Source organism: Astyanax mexicanus, chromosome 7 (assembly GCF_023375975.1).
Source record: "Astyanax mexicanus isolate ESR-SI-001 chromosome 7, AstMex3_surface, whole genome shotgun sequence".
Taxonomy (NCBI): Eukaryota; Metazoa; Chordata; class Actinopteri; order Characiformes; family Acestrorhamphidae; genus Astyanax; species Astyanax mexicanus.
Window position 1 is genome coordinate 10,192,700 of NC_064414.1, and position 25,348 is coordinate 10,218,047.

At 38.4% G+C, this 25,348-nt stretch overlaps 1 protein-coding gene across 3 annotated transcripts in view; it reads right to left on the reverse strand.

Annotated features, from left to right (window-relative positions):
* The window catches only part of si:dkey-157l19.2 (uncharacterized protein KIAA1522 homolog), a 59,819-nt gene that overhangs the window by 31,954 nt on the left and 2,517 nt on the right, over positions 1-25,348 (reverse strand). For 2 of the 3 annotated variants that reach the window (XM_049481070.1, XM_049481068.1), the window contains exon 2: positions 3,365-3,613. In XM_049481070.1, the coding sequence (XP_049337027.1) occupies positions 3,365-3,602 (238 nt within the window). In that variant the 5' untranslated portion in view covers positions 3,603-3,613. The remainder of the gene's footprint in view (positions 1-3,364; positions 3,614-25,348) is intronic. The other variant, XM_049481069.1, reaches the window with a different exon arrangement.

Consider the following 25,348-nt stretch of genomic DNA (forward strand, 5'->3'; position numbering starts at 1 on the left):
TACCTAGACTTTGGAACGCAGCTTATGTGTATGTGGGCGGAGCCTGAGGAGGGCCATGCCATGTTTACCCACACTTGAGTGTTAGTGTTCTCCTGCACAACATCAAAGTCAGCAACACACACACACACACACACTCACACACGCACACACAAAAGGTAAGCTGAGCTAAGAGGTGTTTGTTTCATTGCTAGGATTACAACATACTGATTAAAGACACCGGTGCCACTCGTGTGTGTGTGTATGCTTGTAAGTGTGTATGTGTGTGTAAGCCTGGGCGTGGGAGTGTGTAAGGGTTGTGTGCAGCTCCTGCATGAAGCAACACATGAGAAACTTTAAGGTGTGGCTCCTTTACAAGAGCCTTTAAGAGTTCCGTCATCTGATAAAAACACACTGATCCTGATTAAAGCTTCACACATCATTTCCACATAAATACAGTTAGTTACATTATTCTATTCTATTGTGTGTGTATATCAAGGAGTTTGGTGTGAAATGCACCATCCTAGAGAAACTTACCTACTCAGAACTGGTGGTAATTGGAACTATTCTACCATAGTTTAAAGATGAGCTTGGGACTAAAATGTCTTTTTTATTTGCAAATAATGAAAATGGTGCAGGGATGCATGCTGGGTGTTTAATGTATGTTCAATGTTGGGTTTGTATAGTAAATAAAATGTTGCACACATGTAAGTTTAGTCCATTGCTATTATCATTTTTAAAATTTCTCTCTCACACACACACACCATTTAAAACTCAGAAGACTATATGCCTAGAATTGCTACAGTAGTAAAGTCAAAAGTTTGGACATTTTTTCCCTACATTGTCAATTAATACTGAGCTATGAAGGAATACATAAGGAATAAAGTCAAATTTAGGTGATCTTCACTGGGGAGCTGTTACTTGTGCTTTCTTCTTAACTTGAGGTGACTCTTGCTATTTCTTTCCTGAGGCAGTCCTGATGAGAGCCAGTTTCATCATAACGTTTTTGATGGATATATTTATAAAGTTCTTGAAATAATTCAGATTGACTTTCCTTCATTTCTTAAAGTTCTAATTCTTACCATAATATGGATTAAAAAACATTACTCAAATAGGGTTATTCACTGTATACCTGTAACTCTACCTCTTCACAACTTTACAACTGATGCTCTCAAACACATTAAGAGGCAAGAAATTCAAGTAATTAACTCTTGATAAGTTCAGCACAGCTGTTAACTGAAAATCATTCCAAGTGACGCTACCTCATAAAGCTGACTGAGAAAATGCATCCAAGATGTGCAAAGCTGTCATCTAAGCAAGAGGTGCTACTTTGAAGAATCTAAAATAGAAGATCTTTCTCTTCATAGTTTGGATGACTTTTGTAGCATTAATCTACAATGCAATATTTTTTAAATTATGAAAAAACACTGAATGTGGGGTGTGTCCAAACTTTTGACTGGTACTGTATATCTGCATTGTATTAATGGCAACCAACACACGATTTAATTCACCATCACTGTCGTTCCTCTATACTGAAGCACCAATTCACACCAAACTTCACTCTGAATTATGCAGAGTTATGCAGAGAATTCTGAAGATTTGGTGCAGTTTCCTCTTCATGATGTAGCAGAGTTACACCTGATATGGTCATGATAATAAAACTTCAATAGGACCCCCTCCTCCCCCTCATGTTCCTCAGATGGCACACTCACAGAGAGTAAACACAAACCGCAGGACATTGTGGGAAATCATGGAACAGAACAGTCTGTTGTCTGGGCGTTAAAACAAACAGAAACCAGCGTTCCCTTCGGGCCTCAAACATTCTGGAGCTCCTCCAAACTCTCGGAATGAAACCTGCATTCCACCTTAAAAATGAAAGTGTTAACTCTGTTTGGTGGCTGATCAGAGCTACAGGTGTAGTGGTATGAGGCAGTGGAATGAGGACAAGCGTTACCTGTGACTGGTGTAGGCACAGTCTGTAGGTACAGTCTTAGGTCTTAGGTGTAGGATGTGTTAGGTGTTGGATATGATAAACAGACAACAACAGTATAGCTGTTACCTGTGTCAAAGTGTAGACTGTTATAGGTGCAGGTATTGGTGATTGTCACTGTGTTAGGGGTAAGAAGTGATATAGGCATAGTAAGATAAAGGAAGTGGTAGTGGTGTTGTTACCTGTGTTAGGTGGACCCAGTTGTAAAGATATAGGTATAGGTGTTGTACCTGTGTTAGGGGTAGGCAGTGGTACAGGTTCAGGTATAGATGTTGTTACCCATGTTAAGTGTATCCACCGGTATATGTGCAGGAACAAGTACTGCTAAAAGTGTTAGCAGTACACAATGGTAGAGGTGCAGCTGTAAGTGTTGTTAACCTGTGTTCGGGGTTGGCAGTGATGTAGATACAGGTATAGGTGTTGTAACCTGTGTTTGGTTTAGGAAGTGGCGTAAGGACAGGTGTTGTTTCCCCATTTTAGATGTAGGAGTTGGTATAAGGACCGCTGTTGTTACCTGTGTTAGGTGTACCCAATGTTGCACAGTAGATGCAGGTATAGGTATTGCTACCTGTGTTAGATGTAGGAGTATATAAGGTGTTGGAGGTGGTATAAGGCCCGCTGTTGTTACTTGTGTTATGTGTACCTAGTGGTATACAGCAGATTCAGGTACAGGTATTGCTACCTGTGTTAGATGTAGGAGTTGGTATAAGGACAGGTGTTGTTACCCGTGTTACGTGTACCCAATGGTGTACAGTAGATGCAGGTATATACACTGCTACCTCTGTTCATTGTTGAAGTTGCTATAAGAACCAGTGTTGCTATCTGTGTTAGATGTTTCATAGGCAGTTGTACTAATCCCTTAGCTCTGTACTGTATTAAAAAAATGTCTCTGTTTGCACTTCAAGCATAGTCTTAATATGACTGGTTATGGTTATGCAGAGTTAAATTACAAGAGATTTAGGAGAAAAAAAACACAAACCATAGTCTTAATATGACTGGTTGTGGTTTGCACTTATTGTTTGCACTATATAAGACCTAGAAAAGTTGTATTTTTATTTTTTATTCTTATTTCTATTCCTTATAGAATAAATGTGTGAGAGAAACCAGTCTGTTAAGTTTGAGATATATGATTTTATCCAAATTTCTTTAAAATTTTATTTTTAAATCTCGTCTCGTCTCGTTATCGTGAACCCAATATCGTGTCTCGTCTCGTCTCGTGGTATTAGTGTCTCGTAACACCCCTAGTTGTTACCTGTGTTAGGTTAAGGCAATAGTATAGGTGCAGGTATCGAGTTGGTAACTGTGTTAGGGGTAGTAAATGGTATGGATACAGATATAGCTGTTGTTACCTGTGTTAGGTAAAGGAAATGATATAGATACAAGGATAGGTGATATTACCTGTGTTATGTGTAAGCAGTGGGATGGGCACAGGTGTTCCAGGTGCAAGCAGGTCTATGTGCATCTCCTTGTTGGCTCGAAGGGTTTTCTTGCGGCGGCCTTTTAACCAGCTAAAGGCTCGGCTGATGGAGCCCCGCCTCCGGTTCCTTTTACCCTTCCTGCCCTGGTGCTCCTTGGAGAACACCTCCAGCAGATCCTGGGGGATCAAATCCCCCACAGACTCACGACTGCTGGACATCACGCCCCCTGCTGGTGAAGAGAAAATGTACGTAATTAACAAGGCCTTGACCCCCCAAAAATGACACAATTTCTGCTTTATTCCCATCAGCCAAGATGTGTTCAGTAACTAAAGTTTGCGTCTCCACTTTAGCACTGAATCTATGAAGCTAATGCAGCTAACTCATTATGGAAGTGTAGCATCCAGGCATGGTGCTAATTACAGGTTTAACTTAAACACCCACCTCTAATAGGAATCTCCAATAGACTTGACTATAGGGTTTCTCACTATGTATGACTCACTGTTATCCAGAAACATGGACTAAAGTGTGCTGACAGAGCTAAATACTGCAGCTAGCTGTCATAAACTGACTTAGCTAGCAAGCTAATCACTGTGCCACAAGTAAGTAAGGTACAACATGTGCATGAAACCAACGTGCTAACTAGCTTGCGGCTGCATTTGCAAATAATCTGATAAACAAATTTGGATGAGGTCACCAACAATGTGGATAGACTAACTTACGGTATGTCACAAAAATGAGTACAACCCTCATATTTTTTGTAAATACAGCTCTGGAAAAAAATAGGAGACCACTTCAGTTCCTGAATCAGTTTCTTTGATTTTGCTATTTATAGGTTTATGTTTGAGTATAATGAACATTGTTGTTTTATTCTATAAACTACAGACAACATTTCTCTCAAATTCCAAACAAAAAGTTTGTCATTCAGAGCATGCATTTGCAGAAAATGAAAAATAGCTGAAAAAAACAAACTTTCAGACCTCAAATAATGCAAATAAAACAAGTTTATATTCATAAAAATCAATATGGTGAAGTAACCCTTGTTTTTAACGCTGGTTTCATGCGTCTTGGCATGTTCTTCTCCACCAGTCTTACACACTGCTTTTGGATAACTTTATGCCACTCCTGGTGCAAAAATTAAAGCAGTTCAGCTTGGTTTAATGGCTTGTGATTATCCATCTTTCTCTTCATTATATTCCAGAGGTTTCTAATTGGGTAAAATCAAGAAACTCATAATTTTTAAGTGGTCTCTTATTTTTTTCCAGAGCTGTATGTTATATCTTTTCATGGGACAACACTGAAGATATGACACTTTGACACAATGTAAAGTGGTCAGTGTATATATTGTATAACAGTGTAAATTTGCTGTGCCCTTAAAATTACTAAACACACAATGATTAATGTCAAAACTGCGGGCAACAAAAGTATGTACACCTCTAAGTGAAAATAGCAAAATTATGTGCCTAGTTTCATGTAACTTATTAGTTTTACAGTTTTACAAGGTCTCAGGTGTGAATGTGTTAAATTTGGTGTTTTGGGTACAATTCACTCATACTTGCCATTCGACATTCAACATAGCACCTTATGACAAGAAAACTCTCTGGGGATGTGATAAACAGAATTGCTGCTATCCACAAAGATGGCCTAGGCTACAAGAAGATTGCTAACACCCTGAAACTGAGATACAGCACAACGGCCAAGGTCATACAGCACTTTTCCAGGACAGGTTCCCTCAGAACAGGCCAAAGAAGTCCACATGTTCAGCGTAATATCCAGAGGATGGCTTTAAACAAAATAGACATAAGTGCTGCCAGCATTGTGGGAGAAAAAGTGTGAGGTCATACACCACCTCAGACCATGCACCACAAACCGCATCAACTCTGCGCCTGCAAACAGTTGAATATTGATTATCCAAAAACATTGGATTACTGAAACCATGTCATATGGTCTAATGAGACCAAAATCTACTTGTTTGGCCCAGGTGTTGTCCAGCATGTGTGGCTTTGCCCACCACATAAGCAAGTCTACTAAAGATTACTAAACACAAATACATCAGCAACCTGCTAATTGGGCTAGCATTCTGTTTCAGGTTAGCTAGCATTACATTAGCCTCAAACTATTAGCCTCATAGTACCCAGCGTTTGAAAGGGAAGTTGTGCTGTTTAGTGTGTTTAAAACCAAGTTACACTGTAGTAAAGTTTAACTGCCTTTGATTGGCTCTTCCTGGACTTTATTCATCATGTTTGATTTTTCAGAGAAAAGCCGAACGCTGCATGCCGACTAAACTTGCTCAGTGTGCAGCAGGCAGCCTCTCCCTTCATTCCTGAGCACACAGTCATAAATCACACAACTCCACCCTCACACACACACACACACACACACACACACACAGAATCAACAGGCATCAGAACACCTTGGTAAATTGACTTATGCATACGATTAATCAAATTAAAACAAACCAGTCGGAGCACATTTATACTCTCTACACCACTATCTCTGCTTTCCTCCCCCATTTCACCTCCTACTGCAGTACAGCAGAGCACGGGGGGGGGGGGGGGGGGGGTTGAGATAACATGGAGTGAAACAGAAAACACTGTGAGGGCAGAGTCAATGTGAGAAAAAGTGAAAGAAGAGAAAAGAGCGAAGGAATGGAGAGAAGAAGAAAATAAAACAGGAAATAAGACGTGTGGAGAAAGAAAAGTTTAGAAGGGAAATTAGATGACAAGGAGGAGAGGTAAACAAGAAAAGGAAAGAATGGAGAAGAGATAAGATGAGAATAGAAGAGTGCAGAGACAAAAGGTGAAGTGAGGAAAAGAAAAATACAAGAAGAGAAGAGAAAAATAAGAGACAAGGGGAGAGACAAGGAAAATTCGGAGACAAAAATAGATAGGAAGAGATGAGAAGCAAACATGTGAGATAAGAAGAGAAATATGAGAAGAGGGGAGAAAAAAGGAAGAGAAGAGAACTGATGAGATAAGATGGAAAAAATTAAATGGAAAAAAAAGAATAGAGAAGGGAGAAATAGGATTAAGAGAGAAAAGAGAAAAGGCGGGCTAAGCGCTGCCACTATGATCAGGAGATCGCCGGTTTGAATCCTGTTCATGTAGCTTGCCATCAGCTGCCGAAGCCCTAAGAGAGCACAATTGACCTTGTTCTCTTTGGGTGGGTAGATGCACTGTAATGCTACTCGACAATGCTGCATCAGCAGCAGTTGGAAAGAGGCGGTGGCTGACTTCACATGTATCAGAGGAGGCATGTGCTAGTCTTCACCCTCCTGGTGTTGGACAATCACTAGTGATAGGGGTCCTAATGAGTGGGTTGGGTAATTGGCCGTGTAAATTGGGGAGAAAATAATTGATGAAATAAATAAATAAAATAAAATAAAAAAGAAAAGAGAAAAGGCAACAAGAGATGAGAAGCAAAATATGAGAAGAGAAGTTAGAAGAGAAGAAATGAGGAGAACATAAAAGTGGAGAGAAGAGAGGAGAAGCAAAGAAAAGAGAAAAAAGAGAAGTGTGTGAACGACTCTCGAGTGTGAGAGTATTGTTTGGGGAAAGGGTGTGGAAAGGTACAGAGCTAGAACAAGATTAAAGGCTCTAACACACTGTTACACAACACAACACACACACACACACACACACACACACACACACACACACACACACACACACACACACACACACACACACACACACACACACACACACAGTATTTAAAGCTGTCAAAGATGTCACTTTCCTAAATAACCCAAATTTGAGATTGCAGTGCTACATCACAGTAACTGTTAAACTCTCTCTCTCTCCCTCTCTCACACACACACACTTTAGTGCAAAGTTCTGGGTTTCCTTGACTGCAAACAGGCTATGAAGTGTCTGAACTTCACATTATGTATTTTTTCACATTATGAAATAACTACATGCACACTCATGTTCACAGACTGTAATACACTACAGGAAGCACAGGGGGCGATCTCTAATTCTCTCTAATGATCTACACACTGATTCTGACTGTAACACACTACAGTAAGCATAGGATTCCTCTACAGTGCTCTGCATTATTCATATGATTCACACATGGGAAACTTTGGCACCAGCAGTGAATTAAAACCAGCCTGCCTCAAACCTTAAACTGGTTTATTGAACATGACAATAAGTTCAGTGCTGGTGTTTCCCAGCCAATGGATCTGAATCAAGTAGAAAACATTTGGGATGTGATGGAACAGGAGATTTAGAAAGAAACATCTACATTAAATGCGGGATAATGTGATGCAATCACATCAACACAGAACGCAATCTCAAAGGAATGTTTCCAACATCTTGTGGAATCTCTGACCCAATAAATTGAGGCTGTTTTGACAACAAAGGGAAGACTCTACCTCTCTATGATTACAGTGTATTGTTCATTATAAATTGCACGATGAGTGTAATACCCTTCTTGATTTCCTCTGGAAGTACAGAATGATGTGAAAGTTATTTGGACCTCCCAGACCATTTGAGGTCTTGATAATAATATTTTTAAATTTTTATTTTAAGTTTTAAGCACAATACTCATTACACTACAGCAGCACACAAAGCCGACACAGCCTGCTGAAGCTAAAAAATGGTTGCGCTCAAACATCTGGATGTGCTTTTCCACAGAGGAAGTTTTCAACCTCCGCTCCAGCTCCCACACCAGTCATACAGAGGCTGATCGTTTTGAAGAACTGTCCACTTTCCCACCAGAAAACAGTCAACAACAGCTTTCCTAAAGGATGTGCAGCTGCTCAGAACACAATAATAATGACCTGATGATTCCCAGTCCAGGTCCCAGTGACCCCAGTGCTTCATGCATATTTATACGGTTCCTCCTCCAAAGCACCATTTTCCATTAGTCAGAAAACATTATTTACAGTTTACCAGTCACTCAGCCAAGTCATGTCTGGTGTCTGGAGTAACTAAGCTACATGTCTGTAGGACTTAACTACTCTAGAACAAAATGACAACATTTTGTTAATAAAAACAGCAAATTTTGTTAATTCAGTAGAAACTGAATAAGCATGTGTTTCATGCAAAGGTGTGAAAAGTATTTACATTCATTACTTAGGCAGAAGTGTAGATACTAGGGTTTAAAATACTTCTGTAGAAGTTGAAGTATCTTAAGCTTTTTACTCTTTAAGTAAAAACTACTTAAAATATAAAAGTAAAAGTAATGTAGGAGGAAAAATGCCATTAAGAACAAAAGCTTAGGCCACTCCACAGGATCCTATAGTGATCTACCCCCCCCTCCCCAATACACATTTTTCTAAAAGCCATAATGTTAATGTTCTATTAAATGGTTAGTGTTAAACAATTGGGAAGTAATAGGCTCCCTGTTTTAGCTGCATATATGACCACTGAAAATGAATGTATTTTAGTAAAATACAAATATATTAAAGAAGCTTAGTTGTACGTTTGTCTCGAGTTCTCTTGAGTCTCTGCACGTATCATCTTCATACTACGTACATACATACACATACATGCTATGTTTTTGCTGGAGTGTGGGCGTGACGTGTGCAGGTGTGATGATCACAGTATAAACCATATATATGTTTACACGTCTCATCCAACCAAATTAAAAATAACTCTATCTGGATGGAAATATTAATCTGGATAGGGGTTTTATTGGAATGATGAGAAGCTGGAATGAAAACAGGATGAAATGAAATAGGAGTAACGTGACTATGACTACCAACGTTTCTACTCAAGTAAGGTAATGAAGTATTTGTACTTTGTTATTTGACACCTCTGCTTTTAGGCTATGTTTTTGGCATTTTTATACTAAAACCAGATTTTTTTTTGTGGCATTCATTTCAGCTCTTAATGAAAATATCGATGCAATGTGTTTCTCTACTACTAATATTCATGTTACTAAGGTTAGGGTTATTGGGGTACTAAAGGCAGAAAAAGGGAGGAAAGACAAAAAGTCAAGTCAAAGTCAAGACTAACCTTGATGTAGTGGACTTTGTCATTATTTCTTTGTGCAAAAATAAAAACATTTTAAATTGAGAACATTAATAAAAAAATAAATAGATAAATATTTCTTCTAAGTTTTGCTTGAATGTCTTCTTAGTGGAAGAATAAGTCATATAATATCTATATCAAATAGAAATGTGTTACTATGGGACAATTTATCTAAATAACAGTGTGGTTTTAATATTCATAATGTGGACTTTTTATAATTGTAGGAGGAACCCTTTAGCCAAAGCATAGCCCCCCTATTTATGAATCTCTAGTGATGACCCTGGGCTGTGATTAACCTTGTATTCACAATAGCATGCAACAGAGCAACAGGCTAGCATTCATTTCCTATGGGAGGGTGCAATTTATAGCAGAAATTTGGCAACAGGCGGCAAGCGACAAATGAAATTTATGCAAATTAAATATGACACAGTGAAGAGAAGTTCTACACCAACTGGTCGAACAAATTCTTCGAACCAATCAAAGACACAGGGGTCCAAGGTTCAGTACCGTACTTTATTTATATCCCCAACAGTGTGGTTCTATAGATGGCACAGAGGCTTACTGCTGATTTAGATTTTTCCGTTTTATATAAATGCCTTTTTGCACAAATACAAGACAAGCGTGAACAGCCTCTAACATGCCACAAGAGACAAATGTGGGCAACACAAGTCAGTGTGAACACAGGGTTAGGCTACATGGCTATGCGTAGAGTACCCTAAGTCTGCAGCATAGATTTGATGCAGAAACATTTATTGTACTTTAATTTTATATATATATTATATGTAACTCTAATGTAACAACTAATGTAACAACTAATGTTGTTGGCTACATTAGCTTCATAGCGTCAGTGCTAAATGGCAGTAATAGCATGATGTCAACAGGCAAGCACTGTAGCCTGTCTCTCTGCACCCATAGTGGTGGTGGACTGGAGTGTGTTTATTAGTGCAAATGCTTTCTTCATTTCTGACCGAGTGCGTGTTGCTGTTTTAGAATCAGCTGTTTGTTCATTCACTAAAAATTATCCACAAGGCTTTTTCCCACCGTCGCTCATCTGAAGGGAAGCTGTTTGGTTGCAGTCGGACGATTTAGAGTCACTCTGACCAATCACAGCCCGTGGCTGACTCACTCTGTCGCCACAGATACGCACCAAACAAACAGAGGGGCGCCAGAAGCAGCCGCCACGCCAGGGTTCAGATTAGATTTCACCCTCCAGTCCTACTGCACTCTTTACAGCACACAGCCTGGAGCCTGCGGCCTCCTGAGAACACGCTCACACTTCTCATATCACTCCTCTGACTTTTAAACCTTAAAACTTTTCACCTTCTAAAGAGGGCATGAGTGTGTTTTGATGGGTGGCTTACTGAATGTGACCACAGAGCACAGGGGAATGCATGAGGAGGGGAAGATGTTTCATTATCAACATTATCAATAGATTTATTGATTTCCTTGATTAACATATTTCTGTTTCAGTAACTCATCTGATGTTTATCACCTTAAGCCCCGACTTTATTTCTGGGTAGGATGGTCCTTCATGAATACATGATGATACCAGTGCTAGGAAGGAGAAGTGTAGCATAGTTTTTCTCTAAGATGTGAAGCTGGAGAACACAAACTGCCAATTCTGTTAAATCAGCCAAAAGATGCCTGCACTGGCTAGCATCGTTCATGCTAAGTGATGGGTGAGACAGAGGGCCATCCTGAGAGGTCAGAAACTGACAGATGACTATGGCTTCACTAGCGATAGACCTTGTGACCCTTTTGATGGTGACAGAGCGTAGACTTGGACAACTACGCTAACTTTGTGAATCCACTGGAACCGACGAATCTGCACTCTAAAAAACAGAGGTACGATATGAGTACTTTTTTGTACTCAAAGGTACACTCTTTATAATTGTACCCTCAAAGGTACAATATTGGTCTTTACAGAGTCAGATTTGTACCATTTAATCAGCCAAGGGGTACATTTAGTATTCTGCATCCCTGTACTAATAAACAATATATATTTAAATTGCACATTTTTTATTTGAAAGCCAGACAATTTTGGATTATCAAGTTTTTTAACCATATGGCACAAAAACCACGAGTACAAAAAAGTACTTTCACTGAAAGGTAATTTTTTGTACCTCAATATAAGGTACAGCCTTACTTACTTTTATTAGTGTGTGCGTAACAAATCTTTTTTTTAACAAAGTTTTTTTTTTAAGTCAAAGCTGAACCGTGACTAATCTGAATAATAGGGGGTGCGTTGGCAGCTAATCTTTCATATTTTAAACTTGTTGTTGGTTACAAGTTCTCTATAATTGCTCTGTGTTCAGTGTTGCAGTATTGACTGTACCCTATCACACATTCACACAAAAGCACCGTGATGCAATTCATCATGATAACACATATCGAGACCCAGTCTGATGCAGTCCTGCTCTACCTCGTGTTTAACATCGTGACGCGTCTGTCCATTGTATGTTGACCTTCTGCATCTCTGTCCTGCAACTCTGTTTATTACAGTTCAATTTAAACACAGTGTGTTACTGTATGGGTTTGTTTGTAAGAAGAAGTGTTAATGTTGGAAGTCACTCTAACAGAATGAAGCACAAAGTATGTTTATAAAACATACATGTCTCTGTACTTAAGCCTGGACGTTTCAATAATTGTGATATTATTGTGATTTTAAACCTATTTAGGATATTTCAATATATATCATTTACAGCATCTGTCACTGACTAGCATTTATCAGACAGAATGAGCAGAACACAATATGTTTCCATACCCTGGCTACTAGGGTGTGATACACAGGGCATCTCACGATATGATATCACAATATGCTGTCCATGAGAATGATGATATCACATTTCTTTGATTCCTGAAGAAGATAAAATTCTCCTAAATAAGTTAATACCAGGAATTATGTATTTATTGGTGTCAGTTTCACAAAATTTAACAACCAATATTCTTCACCACATGTTTATCTTATTCATTTGATTAGTGCCACCATGTGCAATAACTTTAACCACATATCGATACAATATAAACCATGATAACAATATATTGTCCCAACCACTACTGTATACATAAATGCGCGATTATGTACACCAAAAGTGGTTGCTTTAACATTGTTTATATCAATATCTGAATCATATCATGTCGACCAAAAATTATAAAATATATAGTTAAACAAATCTTGGCCAAACTGTCCAGCCCTATCTATACTTTAATGCACTGCTGACGGAGTGGATCATGATCCAACATGCAGCCCATCACATGGCCCACCCAAGCTTCAGGGCCCCAGACCACAAATAACGTAGTCATTTGACTGTATATTTACTGTATAATAAACATCAACACATACTGTATCTAAAAACTTTCCATTTCTATCCATTAATCCATGTAATTCATCCAGTACTGCGTTTACAGTTTTTGGGTTTTCTGTTCTTTTGTCAGTTCAGGGAACCTACTGAAATTACAGGCTGCGGTAATTACACTACAGATGCAGCAGATAAAGACTGGGATGAATCATACTGGTTCATCCATTTAAATCCACTGTCCATTGACTTCTGTTGGTGAGTGTGCTTTTAGTTTGACAGTTTTTTTTATAGGGTCAGAAAAACATGTTGAAGTGATCGTCTCTGATAATCAACTATACTTGACAGATACTGCAGAGAAACAGGATGTAAAACAATAGAAGGCATCTGACCTTTGCCTTCTACAGGACAATACATGTTCAAAAGTATGTGGACACTGAATACTTCTGTACAGGATCTAGACAGTCTGTGTGTGTGTGCATTTGCACATATGTGTCAGCAATGGATGCAACTCAAAGAGGTTTTTTTTCTAATTTGTTAATTTGGCTCCTCTGGTCCTCTGGTGTGTACATGTACAAAGTGTTTCTTATGAATATCTTTCCAAAGTCTAACACATCTCTGCTGTATTTCACTACTATTACTCTTCTATGGATGCAGAATGGGCGGAGCTAAAAGTGAGTCATGGCTCCACCCTCTCTTCGAGTCTGAACAACCGAAACTGGCTTAGCAAACCATCTTAGTGAGCTAACTAACAAGCTATCCAATTATTGACCAAGTTATGCTTCTTCATTGCCATGTTAATGTAAACAAATGTCAGTCACACACATTAATTTGAATATTACGACCACGCCCACACAGTTCTCAGAGAGGGGAGTGAAGAGTGCTGGTAATGTTTGAGGAGTGTTTTATCAAATTTCTGCTTTCAATTTCATATTTAAACTTAGCTGAATGCTTTACATAACATCCAATTTTAGTATAATACAAAAAAATCAATATATAAAAATGTGTTTTCAGGAGCTGGGTTGAAAAGGCGTCCTCAAACATTTGGACATTGTAGTATAGTGTAATATAACTGTTTATTTTTTTGAGGAGGGCATGAAAGTTCCCTCAAAGACTTCAAGAAACTAAACACACACACACACACACACACACACTTCAGGTCAGCGGTGTGTATGTAAATTACAGTCCTGCCTGCCTGGTAATTGAAGCACCTTAAACGGCACTTTTTCAAATGACTGCTGTTGTTGCACAAATAACACACCAGAACGCCCACCCACATTAAGTCAAACACACACTTACACTCCACACACAAAGCCCATTATACAGTCTCCAGCTAGTCTAACAGCTTATCAACTAATCTGACCGAGTGAGGGTAACCACGCAACACACTCACATGCACACACACTTTTCAGGGTGAAGACAGTTAGTGAACTTGACTGCAGATCACAAAATGTGATCACAAAACACAAGACAGTATTGTTGTTATCATCTCCAGCTGTTATAATCATACTTCTACTCTTTTACAGCCTAAAACAGAATTAGACTGCTGGGCACAGACTGCCACCCCAAATCTGTTTGTCTAGATTGTATTTTGTTTCATTTTTGATAGCCTGGAGAAACAGAAACCACATAAAAACCTGGTGTGGACTACTGTAGGTAAGGAATCTATCTGCTCCCAGTGCTGCGTGTGGGGTCTTGTGACTAGTTCAATTAATACGTTCCCTCCCTTACGATCAGTATCTCCTAATAAACCCACATTGTCCCATATATTTAAAAGAGAACATTAAATAATGTTAAGTTCCAGGAAGATTAACCTGTAACGTTACAGAAATATTGTTCCAGAAACAAGGGTTCTGAAAATATGTGACATAATATTGTTTTTTTATCAGAGGTATGGAAATGTTAAAAGTGACAATTTAATAACAGCATTCAGAAAACATTCAACTAACCAAAAGATGTTAGCTGGGGTGATGGGACTGGAGCGAGGGGACTGTAATAAGCTCAGCTTCGTGGAGTGAGTGCGGCTAATGACAGCACGGTGATAAAACACTAGTCTCGCACTGGCCTGCATGGAGAAATATCTTCTCGAAACAGAACAGCTGCTGGTTTGAAGGAGCTCCTGCACAGTGAATTGCTAAGCATCCCAAAAGTAAGATCTGTTCCTCACTGCTTGAGTGTTTGTATCCAATAAAAAAAAAAAAAGGTAAAAGGCAAAAGCTTTTGCGAAACTGCAGGCTGAAAATTACACAAACTGTGCAGGCGATCCAGAGTTCAGAAATAGTTCTTGTGAGTGAAAACAAACCAGCAAAAGTGAGCCCCTCTCACAAATGAGCCCAGAAACTGTCCTGGACCTCATTTAATCCAGAGGAGGGTTTACAATGAGACATGCTAGGCTAACACTGCTAACAATATCACCAATGAGGCCCATACAAAGATCACCCTCATGCGACCATAACAGCTCTCACCCATTACGGCATGAACTTCACAAGACCTTTGATGTCCTGTGGTATGTGGCACCAAGACATTGACAGCCAAACATCTTGTAAGTTGTGGGGTAGGCCCTCTGGCCATTTATGAGCCTTGGACACCCATAACTCAGCCAGCGGGGGTTCATTGTTGGCCCTATTCTTGGAGCATTTCCTGTAGATTCATACCACTGCATACTGAAAACACAGCAAAAGACCTGCGGGACGTTTTGGAGATGTTCTGACCTGGTCATTTCATCATCACACTCTGGCTCTCATCAAAATGTCTCAGCTTCTAATGCTTGTCTGTTTTCTAGCTTCAAAACATTAACTTTTAGAACTGACTGTTCACTCAAAGCCTAATATATCCACCTACTGACAGATTCCATCAGAACTATTTATGTTATTCTTGTGTTGAAAGACTAAAACTGTCATTTTGTACTTTTCTTTGAAGTCACATAAAGAATTACTTAAAATACATTATATATTTTGAAAAATCCCTGCAGTACAGCCATAATGATAGTGGCTGATGGACAGGAAACCCTGCGTTACATAATCAAAAGAGCCTCCTCTATAGGATCATTCAGAAACACTTTCAAGCTTCTTTCAAGAAGCTAATTTGTTGAACAAAGTGTCTGAAACAGCCCTGGAGTGGTGTGATTTGAATAAATGGAACTAGATCTGAACTGGTCAAGCCATTTTTTATTTAGTATTCGAATGTGTGCTTTTTTCCAATCAACGGGAAAAAACTGGTGCTTTGCACTGTGTGCACATTTATTTATAAATATTTAGTATCTGATATGAGCAAAACACTGCATTATTTTCTTAACTATTTTAAACACCATTCACTTAGTATGACTACACAGAAAGCTAAAAGACACAGAGACAGTGTTTCAATACTGGTTAAGAACTGTTGTGTTTAAGTGTTTAAATTAGGGCTGTCAATTGATAAAATTTTTCCCTTTTATCACTGAAACGTTTAATAATAATGATGATAAAATGCAAAATATAAAACAAATGTAAGGTACAGAGAGAGATTATCCATATTTTATCTATATTCAACATATAAAAAAAAAATCAGTATTGCTCAGAATATAGCTAAAACCACTAATACATTTACAGGCTCTGTAAACAGTAAATTACGACAGACCATCAAGGCCAGTTAACAGTGATAACACGGGTTTAAATCAATATCTGCAGTCAGTGAGACAGCAAGGGTCAGTTTACAATTTGGCTGATAATTCAGGATGTCCACAGGTCATTATAAAGCTGTTTTTAACTTTCTCTCACTAACATTCCTGGTGTGTCACTCATTAGAAAGAGGTAAAATCACTAGAGCAGGTTAACAAGTTTCTAAAACAGTAACTGCAGTGGTTCTAGGATCAAACCCTGAGGAACATTATGTAAATTTACAGTAGATCTCGTTTTTTGAACTGTGCAGGTAAACAGTGTTGCTTAACCTTGTCTAGCCTTCTCAGAAAACTAAGAGGTCAAAGGCTCTTTCAGTAAATGTTCATATTGGTTTTACCCTGGGATTTATTAAATGTTACATACATAGTAAATCACTGGTGTCAAGCTAAAACTTTTATCTCCATATCTGCTGTTTTTCACTTTTTGACCTAATGTGAATGGCAGTTGTTCCCTTTGTAAAAATCCCATCAGTTTATGATGAACTGACACATAGAAATGCTCTTAAATTACTTGAAATAATTGTAAATTTACTTTTATTGAAAGTTAATGGAAGTTTTGGAGATACATTGATTGCAGACTATATTATTTTCTGTTCAATGTAAAAATCTCCATTCAAAATTCTTGGCTTAATCCACATCTGGGAAATAACCCCATGAACCCAATTTAATGGAGGTCAATTGTAAAAGGATTTTATTTTGTCATTTTTATTCATTTCCATTGGTCCGTTTATCATAAAATTATGATATAAAGAACAATTGCCAGACCCACTGTATGTTAAATTGTGCCAATCAGTAAAATGTGCTAATATGGCCCTTTAAATGCTGAATTAAAGATCTCTTGAAGCTATGAAATCAAGCTGGCAGGGTTTGTCATTGTAAGGGTTTGCCTTGAAAAGAAAAACACTGATTATTCTGATTACTGTTTAAGTGAAGATATAATCAGTAGATTACCTGATAACTAAAATAGTTGTCTGTGCAACGGTGGCACTACGGTCTACACTATGTTCAGGAAGAAATTCATGAAAGCATTTAAGTCCAGTTATAGGGATTTTATATGATTTTTGTTAAATGTTCTTTTAATGTTTATCACAAGCATTCACACATAAAAGCTAATATTTTGAGGCATAATCAGAGCAGCAGTACCATAAAATGTGTTACTTATCACTACAGGGCCTTGTGGAGTTCCCTCCACTGGGCTATAAAGCCAAAAACAGATCAGCTCCTTTATACTTAATGCTAATGGTCAAAACCAGATCAGTACGGCTCAGCTTCTGGAAGCATCAGGTACCACTGGGTGCCAGAAGAGCAGAGTCACTTACTGTCTTCAAACAAAAACTGAAGAGTTTCTAAACTAACTTTTTTTTGCACAATTTTTATTTTTTTATTCTAGGCTCTAGTAAACAAATATGAGCTTTTGTAAGTCACTCTGGATAAGGGTGCCTGCTAAATACTGTAATATGTAAATGTAATAAAATTGTTTGTTAATATAGTTTTTAAAGTGAGCGTGAGAGGCAGTGTTTTCCATCTCTCAGGTTATCTCCACAACAGATCTATTCAGACTCTGGTTTTGAAGGAAATACAAGTGAAGTCATTTTACTGATAAGCACACACACACTTTACATTTTAAAGGACATGAAACAGACACTTGCTATAAGCTCTAATTCTGTTTTACAGTTAAATATGTCTATTTTGCATTTAAAATTACATGACTTAATTGTTTTGCAATGCCTTCTCACCTTGTTTCACAGTGAAATGTAAATTGAGAAAGTAAACACGCTCCCAATCCGCCCTGACGTTCCAGCACGCTGGAAATCCGAGCTTCCAGAGAGGCATGTGAATGTAAACTCTTGTATAACAGCTATGAGTCATAGCGTGTTTGCATTTTTCCTTTTTATACTGTAGCCGATCCAACTTCTCCAACACAAAGAGAGTCATATTCACTCGTCTAATGAAGTCTCACAATCTTCAGCCTCCTCTTTATGTCAGAGAACATGCTGCAGATAAAGTTACAAAACTGAGCACTGGAAGAAACCCCTTGTCCTGTAACACCACACGCATTACACTTCATTACAAAACAAAACAGTAATGGGCCCGGGACTAGGCCCTGAGAAACACCTCAGGGATAGACTTCTGTTTGAACCTGGCAAAACCCAAGTGATCTGGAGTTTGTTTGTCTTTAAGCCTCTCAGCTTGACTGACTTCTGTGGAATTTTTATGGATCGGCACCATCTATAATTTTGGTAATTAAGCAATTCACACAGAATGGGACAAAGAACAGCTCTGTGTGTGGAAATGTTTAGTGACCAAAATGCATAAAAGCTCTCATTCCACACAACATACTGGCTAAAGAGGGAAAGCATTGATGGCTAAACTGCTTTTTAAGAGGCGTTTCTATTTTTTTCTGAATGCTTTCAAAGAAAAATGGAAAAGAGATGAGTACTTTCATACACAAACCCTCTCTGAAATATATCTAAAGGGGAAAATATTTGATTGTGATAAAAAAGTATGTGTAAAAAGATATTGATAAGCAATTTTGGAGTGTTTCACACACAATTCTGACACAATGTAAAAACAACTACCAGATTCGATGCCAATAAGGCAAAAACAACAAAAATAGAGATTTTTGGCACAACATTGACACTCTACAAAGGCAAGGACATTACTATGAAATTGTACATACCAGACGTTTTTGATGAAAACAAAAGCTTGTTTGAAACATTTCAGGCTGGAAATACACTGATGTTTCTCTTGAGTGTGAGAGGAACCCCCCAGTTGTTAAGTGTTAGTAATCTAAGCAAAAAAAAAAAACCCTGGGGAGTAAAGGTGTTACCCTGCTGCAAACTCTAAGGATTATGAAATATGATCCCTATTTTCCACTAAACGTTAAACATACTCATTATACACACAACAACAGAACAGTTTGGCTTGTTTACAGCATTCCAATGATCCAATGGTGAGATAAACACAATAATCAATTTGTTACAAAAGTCAGTGAGGACAACAGGTCTTAATAAACAGATGTTTTATTGACAAAAGCTCTCAAATCAAATGTGGGCCAAAGGTGAGCTGGAAACGCAATTTAAATCTCTGCATAGGTTACCGTTTACCTGCCATCCACATCCAGTATAGAGTGTGTGCTCTGTGGCCATGCAGCAGCTTGCCCTCTGAGGACAGAAGCTGCATTCCAGAGAGACACATTATAATTCAGCAATTCCCCTCATTTATCCCTCCTCCTCCTCCTCTCCACCTCCTCTTCCCTCTCTCCAGAAGTCCTATGACTGTATGTCCCAAACTATGATATAGGACCCCAAGGGAATGCTCTTCCACAAATTATCCCTACAAGAATTCAGAGACTGCAGAAAACCCTCACACTGTAAAATAGACCAAGCTAACCCAAAATCACTACATGTGAATATTAGAGTGGATTTCCAATGGTTCCCTCAAAAAGACCATTATTGCAAAAATTGTTTAATGGCATGCTGTCAATATAGCCTCTTGAAAAACAAGCCAAAACAAGTGGACAAATGCAAGCATAGATAGCTAGCTGCAGTTGTTTTCTTTTTCACTGCAATGTTGTAACCGCCTTATCTGCAATTTCTGGAATCTGGATTCTGGAAACTGTTACTAAAACTCATAGGGTCAGTTTCCCTGACAGAGATTAAGACTAGTCTCGGGCTACACAGCATTTTGAATTGAGATTTCTAATTGAAAAGAAATAGTAATCTAAGTCTAAGACTCCCTTTCCGGGAAACTGCCCTATAGTCACTGGAGGTGGATTAAAAATCTGGGATTGATGATTGAGACTAATCTCTATCTTGAGACATTACTTTGGTTTCTGTGATTTCTGTGGATTGGGAATTTGGATTGGTTTCTGAAGTCCCTATAATTGCTGGGACTAGGTTTTAGGATTGACATTTGAAATTAAGACCAGTGTCTAGGAATTTATATAATGGGTTCTGAAATCTGTGTCAGTCTTTAATATGAACCCATCTGGCCACCAACATCCATAGATGTAAATTTCAGGTTGAATGTTGGTCATGATGTTGGTCATGATCAGATGACAAAACATTTTACATCAGGATAACTAATAGGATAGTAGGATAACACCTAATACTGATTACATGCCTGCAGGGAAAAGGAACTGAGACAAGTCTCTAGAATTAGGACTTATATATAGGGTTCTGGTATCAGAATCAAACTATGGAGTTGAGATTGGGCTTAGGATATGGTTTCATACTCTGGGATTAGAATCACCCACTGGTATTGGGATCACTGTTTGGGTTTAGGATTACTCTTGTGATTGGGATCAGTCTTTGGGATTGAGAAAGTCTGAGGTTGAAATAAATCAGAATCAGAATCTATATCCTATTCTCTGGAATTGAGGCTGGGTCCTGACATTGGAATCTCATTATAATCACCTCAATAATAGCCCTTAATGGCCCTTGTTCCAATATTTTTAGAACCTGTTGCAGACCTAAAGTGCAGGAATGAATTTATATTCAAGTAAATAACAGTTAGAATATAGAACATTAAATATCTTGGGTTCATATTGACTGCAAAAAAAATCAATGTCGACAACAGGGTTGTATTTCTCATGATTAATGTTGCTAAACAAACTAAAGTTAGAGTAGAATAAGAGTAGCTGCACAGGTCAATCACATTTTTGATTAATGAGCCATTAGCTGTGCTGCTGCACCACCAGTCCTGGTTTCAGTCAGAAGCTGAAAGGCTGTGAAGGGGCTGCAGAGTCAGACGATTAGCTCATCCTGCTTGTCTGGAGCAGCTGATAAACACAGCTTGTCACTCGGTGGCACTAATCAATCACCCCGAGGGCTTGTGATCTTTTAACTTTCCTAAGCAGGAGATGGCTGTCAGGGGAAAGAACTTACACCACACGCTTATTAGGAATTAAATCTCAGGTTGACAAAGTAATAAGCCCCCTTCCCATCCCATCCTTGAATAGATTTGACCCACAGTGTCTCAACAAACGTGCAATCGAGGTGTTATAAATGTATTCTTCACTGGAGTGATTTCATAAATCTATTATTCTAAAGTAGCTTTGCCAAAATATATTAGCAATGCTAGGAGCAGAGAGTGAGGGGCAAAGCCAACAGGGAGCCGACAAACGGCAGGTTCAAGTTCATTTACTCTCTGCTGACAAAATGTAATAAAAAATGTTCAACATCACTTATGCATTTCACACTAGCATTTTTCACCTGAGCATAAAAGCCGTACAGGACTAGGATAGTAACGTAAGCTAAGCTAGCCTTAGCATCTGTCTGTTTACTGTTACTGTTAAAGTACAACTGTCTTTCTGTGTGTAAATTTCACAAACATTTACCATATTGAAAAACAATGACAAGGTATATTTTTGACTGGAGTAGCACCGCTAAAGTGAATTCATGATTAAAAGTGCACTTCTGAGGTAAAAAAAAAGTGTCTGTAAGGATATTAAAAGGTTTAAGTCTTTTGTTAGACATTTATTTTATAATTTTATTTCTAATTTTTTCCCATTTTCTCCCCAATTTACACGGCCAATTACCCAACCCATTCATTAGGACTCCCCCTATCACTAGTGATACCTCAACACACCAGGAGGGTGAAGACTAGCACATGCTTCCTCCGATACATGTGAAGTCAGCCACCGCTTCTTTTCGAGCTGCTGCTGATGCAGCATTACCGAGCAGCCAGCGCGCTTGGAGGAAAGCGCAGCGGCTCGGCTCCAGTACATCAGCTCACAGACGCCCCGTGCTGCAGACATCCCCGTAGGAGTGATGTGGGGAGAGAGCGCCATCTACCCACCCAGAGGGAGCAGGGCCAATTTTGCTCCCTCTGACGCCGGCAGCTTGATGGCAAAGCTGCATGAGCTGGGGTTCGAACCGGCGACCTCCTGCTCATAGTGGCAGCGCTTTAGACCGCTGGACCACTCGGCGCCCCTTTGTTAGACATTTATGCTATTTTATTAACTCAGTGGTGAAAAAGTGACAAAATGAGTAAAACCTCCAAAAAATGTGTTTGATATTCAGTTTTGGCCTAAAATTCTCATTTTGATGAATCTCTACTCTAAAGGTCATGCCAATTCAGTAGGCCTATTATTAAGTTATTAAATACACTCTCAGTCTAATTGGGATGTTTTTATAAATATTATTTAATGCCACATCTTTACTTACACAAACATTGAAATTCTGAAATATAAGTTTTTGGAGCTGATGGGCAGTCTGTGGCGGTCTGCATGGACCTGGAGGGGAAAACATTCCTTTAGCAGAAAAAGCAACTCAGTCCCTCCGGATTCAAACACAGCTGCTGTTTTCTGGCAGGTTTGAACTGGAACTAGAATTATACTATCTGCTTGTGTCTCTGAAAGTTTAATTATGGCAGTGGTCTGTCAAAATACTATTACATTTAGTTGATTAACTAGGATAAAACGATTGATTGTTGACAAATATGGGTGTGGGGAGTAGGTGTGTAAGTGGGGGAAGGTAGGCTTTGGAATGGCTGCTTACATGTTTGTAGATGTGCTAACATCCTTATGTTTGGAAAAAAAAACTTCTTTTCAGGGTTGTAACAATACATACAACAACATATTTTAATGCAGTATATTGTACGCCTCTGTTTTTGACTAGCATGTCAGCTTTTGGTTAGTGTGTGAATTAGTTATATAAATAGGTAATATGCTGCATTCTATTTACCTTGGATGTTGGACGTTGGAGCTGGGAATGAGGTCACACATGACTTTGCTGTGTTCCAGTTAAATAACTATCCAGCTATCGTTATTAGCACTGCCCCAGATTAGCCTTGCTAGCAATATAAGTTGATAACAACGCATTACACAGTATTCTGTGCATCTAAACACCATAGAATCATGTCCACAGATAGAGGTTGGACACTACTGTGTGTATGATTGTTTTAATGACACTCAAATAGATATTAAACAGTAATCTATAACACTACTGCTACGTTATGTTATGCTACCACTATTGATATGGGTGCAGGCATCCTGGATTATGAACTAGGGGTTGGTAAGTCTCTCCCGACTTTCCATATAGGAATTATGACCTACACCAAACCAGTAAATTCTGCCTTCCCAGTTCAAATGGAATGCAATCATTGATGTATGATTTAAAACTGCAGTTTGCACTACACTATTTGATAGGGTATATGTTCACATTACATGTTAGTTGGCTTGATTAGCCTGATTGCCCCAGTGCTAATTTGTTGGCCATATGCTTCTATTATGTTAGCTAAATATACTTTAATTACATGTTTGCTACATATGCTTTTATTACATGTTAGCTACATATGCTTTTATTACATGTTAGCTATATATGCTTTCAGTATATGTTAGCTAAATATGCTTTCATAACATGTTAGCTACATATACTTGCATTAGATGTGATTTTATTGCATGTTAGCCTGATTGCTCCAATGCTAATTTGCTGGTTATATGATTGTATTACATGTTAGCTACATTAGCCTGACTGATTCAGTGCTACGTGAGGTAAAAGCTTTTATTACATGTTAGCTACATTAGCCTGATAGCTCCAATGCTAATTTGTTTGTTACATGCTTCAATTACATGTTAGCTGCATTAGTCTGACTGATTCAGTGCTAATTTATTTGTTATTTGCTTCTATTACATGTTAGCTACATTAGCCTGATTGCTCCAATGCTAATTTGCTGGTTACACGCCTCTTTTACATGTCAGATGTAATTGCCTGACTGATTCAGGGTTAATTGAGATAAAATCTTTCCTTAATTGTTAGCTACATTGGACTCATTGGACTCACTGGACTCCAGTGAATATTGGTGGGATATGTGCTTCCATTACATGTTCACTATATTAAGTTTATATTAAGTATATTAGCTCCAGTGCTAACATAAGGTATAGATCAGTGATAATCGGTACTATTTATGTCTGCATCACGTTTCCTACATTAGATTTTTGGCTTAATTGCTACTTGGTGGGGTATGAGCTTATATACTTATATAGCTCCGGTGCTAACTGGTATGCATCTACTACTTGTTAGCTACATTGATGTTTAGCTCCAGTACTATTTTTTTCCTATTGCACATTATTTACATTACATTTATATCTCTAGTGCTAACTGGTGGGTTATATGCTTCTGTTACAATAGCAACATTAGCCTGGTAGCTCCAGTGATAATTGGTTAAGTATATGCTTCTATTACATGTTAGCTACAATAGCCTGGTAGCTCCAGTGATAATTGGTTAAGTATATGCTTCTATTACATGTTAGCTACAATAGCCTGGTAGCTCCAGTGATAATTGGTTAAGTATATGCTTCTATTACATGTTAGCTACAATAGCCTGGTAGCTACAGTGATAATTGTTTAGGTATATGCTTCTATTACATGTTATCTACAATAGCCTGGTAGCTCCAGTGAAAATTGGTTTGGTATATGCTTCTATTACATGTTAGCTACAATAGCCTGGTAGCTCCAGTTATAATTGGTTAAGTATATGCTTCTATTATGTTAGCTACAATAGCATGATAGCACCAGTGCTAATTGGTTAAATATATGCTTCTATTACATGCTAGCTACATTAGCCTGGTAGCTCCAGTGATAATTGTTGGGTTATATGCTTCCATTAGCCTGGTAGCTCCCATGCTAATTGATAGGGCATAAGCAGCCACTGACAGTTAGCAATAAGCTTCCATTACATATTATCAACATTAGATTTGTGGATCAGTCCTAATCAGTAAAGTATGTCCTGTTGCTACATAAGCTAAGTTAGCCTCATAACTCCAGTGCTGATTGGTGGGTATGAGATTTTGTCACCTGTTAGAAATAATTTTTCATTTGCATGTTAGCCACATTAGATGGCAATTGGTAATATTTATACTTCCATCACGTTTCCGACATTAAATTTATGGCTCCAGTGCTAATCAGTGGGGTATGAGCTTCCATAACTTATAAGCTACATTAGCCTTATAGCTCTAGTGTAATATCAAAAAAGTTTTTCAGAATGTGAAAACTAAGGGGGGATTAGATTAGTGAATAGCTTAAAACTAAGTG